This window comes from Cylas formicarius, unplaced genomic scaffold, assembly GCF_029955315.1.
Source record: "Cylas formicarius isolate icCylForm1 unplaced genomic scaffold, icCylForm1.1 PGA_scaffold_5__7_contigs__length_24384050, whole genome shotgun sequence".
NCBI classification, from domain to species: domain Eukaryota; kingdom Metazoa; phylum Arthropoda; class Insecta; order Coleoptera; family Brentidae; genus Cylas; species Cylas formicarius.
Genome location: NW_026844341.1, coordinates 17,524,955 through 17,533,788, shown reverse-complemented (window position 1 = coordinate 17,533,788; position 8,834 = coordinate 17,524,955). Strand labels below are relative to the sequence as shown.

The following is an 8,834-nucleotide window of genomic DNA, read 5'->3' as shown; positions in this document are numbered from 1 at the left end:
GCTCCAAAGTGCAAAATATTACTATATTATATTGGATGTGGGGCGAGTTAATCGATAAAAATTTTGGAATCAGTTGCAAAATATATAATTAGAGTCTTTGTTAAATATTCAGATAATATTACATTAAAAATACTTTTTTAATATTCTAGGGTCGTCATGGTAGATAACAAGATATTTCTGTATTGAAAAAAAATCAGGTTGTCAATAAAATTCACGCCTTGTACATCTTCGAATGTTTAATGTTTTCACTTATAAATTTGAGCCTTTTTCAACATCTGAGAAGCATTACAAGAAAATAATTTAACAATAATTGACCAGCGAGTATTAAACGGATTAATAGTCGACGCTTGTTCAATGTAGAAGTTGCAAAACTATGAATTCGGTTGGAACCTAATAGGGTTAATCACTATTTTAATGTATTTTTGCATCAGTCCGTGTAATAGCAACAACCAAAACCACTTTTTCACTTTCAGACAGTCATTTTTCTCAAAAAAACGAGGAAAAGCAAGGAAATTGGGGTTAAACCCTAACCTGCATTAGGGATGTAACGTTGTCACATAAAAACTTTATAGGTAATGTTGAACGACACTTTCAAAAAGGATTTTGTTATACGTATATTAAGTCTCTAATCTATGGTCTTGTCTACTTACAAAAACGCCAATATCGTCTATAAGGGATATTATTAGTAGTGCTTTTCAAAGTCACCGTATAGACAATAGATCAGGCCTAATCAGAAGAAAAATATATTGTCTTTTTCAGAGCTAGAAGAAGATGAAACAAAAAAGTTGTTTGTAAAATGGGATTTAAGTACTAACCAACCAAAACTAACCAAAACGGACAAAATACAAATAGTAATGGAATGACACAGATTACGCACTTGAAGATATAATTACCTTCAAGAAATTAAAAGATATATATTAGACAAGAGATACATAATTTGCCTTGATGAAACTTGGTTCGGTACACACCACAATGTATTCCAAGTATGGGTTAATTCCACTCAAAACTCTCAGACAAAAGTAACTTCAAATAAAGGAAAACGCATCACCATCATACACCTTGGCTCATAAGACGCATAAAACTGCTGTTGTATGCAAAGAATATTAAGGCTTGTAGCTGGGATTATCATGAGGATACAAGTGCCGAACTTGTAGAAAATCAGTTTCTGAACAATCTTTTAACGATAACACGATAACATTGCATGTTCAAATGAAATCAAACGCCAGAGCAGAAAATGTTATTCCAACTTTAAGGCCCAGTGTTATAAATTTGATAAAAATTGTAATTAGATACATACCACTGAGAGCAGTATAGCACATTATAAAAATTGAGGACTCTTACATTAGAGTTAGATTTAGACATTTAGAATAAAAATTTAATTACCTATAGACATTCCTAGCTTTGAATTTATTGTATTTACTTAACGTCATTGTTTTTGTAATTTAATAGGATTCTTGTTCTGCATATCCACTAATGGATGTTTGTTACTAAGAATTGTATATCTTGTAGCCCTGTCCACTGCCTGATGTTTGGCAGCCAAGACATTTTCTTCCTTCCGATGCCGCTCTTTGCTTGAATTTTACCTAAGATCGGTAGGTGCAAAAAGTGGTATTTGTTGTTTCTCGTCATGTGACCTAGGCACGTCGTTAATGTTTCCTGAAATGATCATAAATTTTCTAGTTTTGGTATTGATGTTTCTGCCCAATGATTTGCCCTCGAGTGCCTCTTGGAAGATTGCTTCGGAAAGTTCAATAAAAGTGGAGACAGACAGATTGTTGTCTAGTTTTATTTGCGCTATTTGGTTCCAGCATTGGTTTTCAATGCAACGGATGTCTTTCTGATCTATATCGAGCCTAGCTCTTGCCTAAACCAGTCGCTTATGCCTCTTTCACACTGTGGGAATATTTTTTTGTGTATAATTTTAAGAAATATTTTTATGGTATAGCTCATCGGGCTAATAATCTTCTTGTATTTTTGGGCGACGGGATAAAAGTAGAGCTTAGCCTCGCCTAGGGTAGTGACCTATCTTATATATGATATTAACCACCTTATGCAGTACTGTGATGCCTCTTTCATCGAGGAGTTTGAGTGCTTCTGAGGGAATTTCATCCAGGCCAGTCGCATTAATAAGATTATACTAATCTAAATGAAGAAAAAAAGTATATGATTACCAAAACTTTTGAGAGATCGCCCCTAACGTGCTGTCCTTTAATACCTACTGAGTTTGAAAATTGAGACAGACTGTACCTATACCATACCATACCATGAATACCTAAAAATATTTTTCTGCGTATAGCAGAGCAGTTCGTGATATGTGCATCACGTTAAAATGGAAATAATGCCATCTCCATTGATTATATATCTATAGACATCGTTTCTGTTTCCGATGATTCCCAGCGAGCCTACGAAACGGAGCGGCGGTGAGCGACACTGCCCCGAAATCGCGAACGCGCCGGGACGCGCAGCCGCCATCTTGTCCGCCGCCGCCTGACGGCGCTCCGGTCGCGGCTTCTGGCAGTATGGCCGACTTTCGTCCAGTCACCGGACGTCACCGATCCGTTAAGGGTGACCGTACCGGTTCACGTCGTGTTCTGTGATGGTGTGACCGTGTTAAAGGTGACCATGCGGTAACGAGGATACGTTGTGGTGGTAAGGGAACGCGCCCAGCGAACCCCCACCGTTGGGATGATGTCACTGCTCAGTGTCACAGGTTCGTTTCTCTACTCCCCCCTCCCCTCTTCACCGCATGACCGCGACATCGAGCCCCAGGCAGGCCAGTGGAACCCCATACCTGGAAAACATACTCTTAGGGGTCTAAACTAAGGTTCAGTCTCCCAAAAAAAAAAGTTATTTGGCGAAATACTTGCTTGTTCAAGTTCCGCCGGTACCTTACTGCAAAATCGACCCCTGCAGTTTTCCTGCTGCAACTGCCAAAAAAATGAAAACCACTTAGATGTAGTTGCATGCTAAAATGCTTAATACCTTCTTGGCACATTTGTTTGAAATTTGACATACAAAAAAGTTGTAGGATTTGAAATGAGTTACGAAAAAACTGCAACAATTTTGTACTACCTTTTTCTTCTTCTTCTGGTGCCCTGCAGAAAATACTGCGTAGGCGTTCTCCGTTTTAATATTAGTCTGTTCATTGCCGCGCTGCGAAGTGTCTCAAAGTCATGCATTTCCCTCCAGTGTCTAATATTTCGTAGCCATGATAGTCTCTTGCGTTCCAAGCCCCCTTCTTCATTCGATTTTCCCTTCGAGTATCAGCTGCAGGAAACCATATTTACTGCCTAGCATGCTCTGTCCGAAACAAGCAACCTTCCTCCTTTTGATAGTGTCGAACACCGTACCTCCACGTTAGTAACCCTCTCCGTTCACGAAATTTTAACCACATTTCAAATGGATTTTATTTGTTGATGACACCTTAAGTGTCCACTACTCCACCTCAGATAAAATTTGATCATTTCGTATCTCAAGTCTAGTGAGAGTCGGTGATCGGTTTAAAACTTACTTACTTACTGCTCCTGATCTCGATCTCTGGGTCCCGTTTGTCATTTAGCAGCCATCCCAGATGCTTAAACTGCTCAACACTCTCCATGTTTAGGCCGCCTATATTTATTTGAGCATTTGGCAGTACATTTTTGTTTAGTATCATATATTTCGTCTTGTCTTCATTTATCTTTAAACCTGACGTAAGGCTTGCGTTATTTATGTCGTTGAGCATCGTTTGGAGAGCTAGTATCACAGTGTAGGCTGCGTAATGGATTTTATTAATTGGATATCCGTTAACTTGCCGAGGTTATTCAAAGAGGAATGCCCTCTCCACATACAGGTTGAAAAGCATGGGGGATAATATACAACGCTGTCTTACCCCTTTCTTCCTCTGTTGTGCTCAGATTTGTCAAGCGAACTTCTGCCGTCTGGTTCCAGTTCTAGCACTCATCTCAGAAGGAGATCATGTCTGATGTTGTCGAATGCTTTTTCATAATATATGAAACACATGAATATGTTTTTGTGCATTTTTAGATTCTTTATAAACAAAAACTAAGTTAAAATTTTAATTAGTACTTCATGACCTAAAGGAAACGTAATTACCCACACCGTTATTGCATATCGGTTTTAGCTACTTTTTTAACGCTGTATCTTAGACCGCAGCATTGCAGTTCTCTCTGCATTGAAGGAGTTTACCGGGACTGACGCAGTTGAGAGTTCTAATAGTGGGATCCTCTAAAAGTAGGCCCCCTATCCAAACGTAATATGAAAGAGGGACCGTACCCTTGGTCCTACAACTTAGAAAAAAAATGTTTATAGGTAAAGACCAAGAAAAGAAGCCGGAAATTATCGTGAAATACATAAAATGACCGCTATGGGGTGCAACCTTTACTGTAAAATAGGAAAAATCGGGTTTTCTCAAAAATATTCCAAACTAACCTATATCAGAATCAGTTTTATCGTAATCTACTCTAGATAAGGAAACTTTTTCGTTTCAACTATTTTTTTTTATCTCGTGAAATTAAGGGCGGGGGAAGGGTCAAATATAGGTTTATAAAAAGTTGAATGACTATTTTTTTGGCTTATTCGACGCACTTTAGTTTAGTTTAGTTTGAAAGTGTATTTATAGGAGCTTCGACTGCCATGCCAATATAACGACATTAATTCTTTTAGAAGTCAGTAAGTCGGTAAAAATAATAGAAACAGATAACCAATAAGTTCATATAACGAGATCACAATTTAAAGTAAAGGTTCCATACTACTTTTATTTTATTTTATATATAAAGGATAATTGAGAGGAAATTAGGTTGAAAAGAAGTATTCAGAAAATACGTCAATTAATTGATGTCGGATACCATGCCAACCGCTAAGCAACTTGGTTATTTTAACCTTTATTGAAGATTCATTTTTTAGCTATTATTATGGACAAATTAGGACAAAATGAAATTCGTCGTGTCTGGTACTATTACTATCCTACGGTTGAAAAATATAGAGGAGGAATCCAGAAGTTTTCTGAACAATATCGCAATAGCCTGGGGAAGTTTTTTTTGAAAAATTGACTTCTATATTGTCAGAAGAACTCGGAATTTGTCTTTGTTTTTCGTTCATCGTTTGCCAGTGTCAATGCATTTAAAAATTTGATTAAACGAATCAGGTTTTGGCTGAATGTTCACTCTTTACTGACCTTTGTCATAAGTTGTAGTCCTTTGTTTGTTTAAAGGCTATGTCATTGTGGTTTGATTTTTCGTTTCATCTTCATTTAAATTTTAATATGAAATTCTTACTTTGTAAGTGCTTCAAGCCATCAATAAATAAATAAAATAAATAAATATTTGCATCGGTATGTTCAGTATAGAGATATCTTTTATAATAAGAACAGTGGAAGCAAATAGTATATTATGAAACAAGTGTGGTAAACGGTATATTTATTCTACGTTTTTAGGTACATTTTGGTAAAACAACACAGATACATTCATTGACATGGTTGTCAAAATTGACAAAAGTGCAAAGGGAGTAGAAAACAGTATATTGTGCAACAAGTGTGCATTTGACTCACGAGTTTCACTCACTGTTTCAAACAAACAAGTTTATTTGACACGAGCGGAGCGAGTGAGTTAAAAAGTTTACCGAAAATGTTGCATACTGTTAGTTTTTGGATACATTTTAGCAAAACAACACGTCTGACTGTCAGAACTGACAAACGTCGAAATTCAAAGCTTGAGAATATCTGCGAAAACATCCGATTGCTCCCAAACCCGTGCGGTAAAACCCCGGAAATGCCCGAAGTGGCTCGGATCCGTGGGAAACGAAACTGACGTGGTAAAGTAACGCTTCCCGCACGCTAGATTGGTGTGTAATTAGGCATTTTACGGGCGGGAGTAGAAAAAATAAATAATCCACCTATCTATATATAGGGCTCTTTTAGGGGAGGGAGTGAAGATGTGGGAACATAATGGATAAGAAAGTCTGAATGCTTAGTGGAAACCCTGAGATTTAACTAATAAAATTAACTTTTTTTTAATAAACAGGGCACAAAAATTCAGGGTATTCTATTTAACATTTCGATGTTGCAGCAGTATTTTCAAATTGGGATTTCGCGTTAAATACTTTTTTTTGGAAAATTTTAAATGAATGTCATAGAAAGGAAATACTAACATCAAAGAATTTCGTTTTTTAAAAATCTGTGTTAGTTTCCCTGTAACGATTTAATGGTGGTATTTTGCTCTGAATCCTCAATGGTTTAGATGTTATGGTCTGTTCATAGATATAAGAAAGTGACCAATTGCTTTTGAATGGGATTATCGAAGGGTGGTCAATGACATACAATGCATCAAATTTCTGCAACAAGATTATTACCTAAAATTTCGGAATTTAAATTCATGTAAAATTGTGGTCTGTAATAGAAAATAATTTTATACCTACCTGTGTTTAATATTCTTTTTTATTAGTAATCATTCGTATTTCGTGTGTAGTACAGCGTGTGTTGAATCGTGTGCGAATTATGCAAAATATGTGCGAGTCTAGTGTATCTCAGGAGATGCTAACGTCCAAATGTAGAAAACACTATTCTATTCTATTGAGACTAAAGAAGTTATAAAGAATGTTTATCTGACTCTCATTGAACGTGGTCTTTAGAAGAAACGGCCACATTGATGAAAATTCCAACATCAACTGTATGGAAAATTGAGAATAATCCCATTTCAGCGAGGAAAAAAAGAAGCGATGCTGACATTTTCTCGAGTGTAGATGAAAGTGATCAAGATATAATACGGCGTAAAATTTACCAGTTATACTAGGAACAAATCGTGTCTACATTACATATCTTAATTATTAGGCTTGAAAAAGATGAAACCGGTGTTAAATGTGGCAGAACTACCTTATGGGTTTTAGATTTAAAAAATTTGACAAAAGGCAAGTTTTAATGGAATCTTGTAGAATTCGGAAATGGCGACTGGAATATCTAGAAAAAATTAGGATTTACAGAGAACAACAAAGGCCAATTATTTACTTGGATGAAACCTGGTTCGACACTTATGATACCCCGAAAAAGGGTTGGGTTGACTCAACTGATAGGTGTAAAACAAACGCGCCATCAAAAAGAGGTAAAAGAACAACTATTTTGCATGCTGGCTCTAAAGATGGTTGGATTCCAAATCGACTTTCTCTGTCTGCGAAAAATATTAAAGATTCCTCTCTGGCTTACCATGAATACACCACCGCTGATTTATTTGAAAGTTGGTTTAAAAACAAACTAGTTCCAAACATTCCTCCTAATAGCGCCATTGTAATGGACAATGCAAGTTATCACAGTAGACAGTTGACTAAAACCCCTTCCTCATATGACATAAAAGCAACAATCCAAAACTATATGGATAATAACGACATTTATTTTAACGAAGATTATACTAAAACGCAATTAATTAAGTTTCTACTAAGCTGAACCTACAAAAGGTATACGTCTGTGATAATTATGTAAAAAATCTGCCATTCGTCGTAACAATGTTTTTCCCCGTGTTAACTCCAATGTCTTCAAACATATAGAAACCGAAGTTTTTAACATCCCTAAACAAAGTTGGGCAAATTCTGTTGAACATATAGAAAACGCAGAACAATCGTATATCCATATTGCATTTAATATAGAACAAATAATAATTAGAACAGGCGATGACAGCGATAGTGATACTGATATATTATGTGAATAACTTTAATTTAACTAGTTAAAAAAAATAATTTGTAATTTTGTTTTAGATTTAAACATAAATACATAAATAAATAAATAAATATTGTTTAGCATCTTTCCTAGCAAAATCCCAAATTATTAAATTCTAAGCAAAGTAGGGACCTGCTCGGCCATATTTCATTCTTACATCTTGCCCGGGTCTTTCCTTAATTCGTATCAGTTAGTCACTTTCTTATATCTAAGAACAGACTTTACCCATAAAATCTCATTGAAAAAATTGCCAAGTTCGACACTAAATTAATAGAAAGAACGGCGTATTCTAATATTTTTTGTTTTTGTTTCTCACTTTAATCCATTAGAAGTAAATTCAATTTTTGATATGTTACAGAGTATAGGCTTTAGACTTTAGAGTTTGGTAAAACATCTCAAAAGGATGACGATGGATATATTATGTTTTCCGCATCAAACAAAGCCTTACATTTTGGTTCTTATCGGTGTTATCAGTAGAACAGCAATTTCGGTCGATACCTTTATCTCTCACCCTGAACCAGCTGACAGAATTGATTTTTCGCGTTTCAATTTTAAGCAAATATGCTAAACTTTAGTACAGTTTCGAGTTTCCGATTTCCGTTTCTCCATGATAATGAATGCAAAAAAAAACATTTTCTTTATCAGATTCGCCTTGAGGAAAAACGGTCGGTAAACTGTGAAACGGCGTTCTGTTTTATCGGCATGTGTTGCACGCGATGGGATTTATAAAAGTAACTACGGCGACGCGGCGATATGCTAAATAATTAAGAGCGTTTTCATTTATAACAGGCCGTTCTGGTTAGCGTCATTTTAAATTTATTTTAAATTTACCAATTAAAGCTATTCCTTTTCTTAAAAGTCCGATAGCTCTAATAGTTTTGGAGATAATAGGGTTAAAAAAAATTTAAAATGTAATTTTTCCCAAGTCAATTTAAATAAGATAAAACATATTTGATACATGTTTTTTTTTAAAACATTTGATAAATGTGAAACAAAAAAATATACTAACGCTTTATCGGAAGTACACTGAAAATTGGACTTTGCAGCAGTTTTTATTATTCTGTGTTCAATTGAGAATAATTTGTATAACAGGGCTTTTTATGATTAAGACAATATCTAATGTTTCCCAATA

General features: G+C 35.5%; 1 protein-coding gene across 5 annotated transcripts in view; it reads left to right on the top strand.

Moving 5' to 3' along the window:
- The first annotated feature begins 2,529 nt into the window (after positions 1-2,529).
- Positions 2,530-8,834, top strand: part of LOC132701789 (protein unc-13 homolog B) — a 196,632-nt gene continuing 190,327 nt past the window's right edge. For all 5 annotated transcript variants that reach the window (XM_060669982.1, XM_060669981.1, XM_060669978.1 and 2 more), the window contains exon 1: positions 2,530-2,710. In XM_060669982.1, coding sequence (XP_060525965.1) covers positions 2,686-2,710 — 25 coding nt within the window. In that variant the 5' untranslated portion in view covers positions 2,530-2,685. The remainder of the gene's footprint in view (positions 2,711-8,834) is intronic.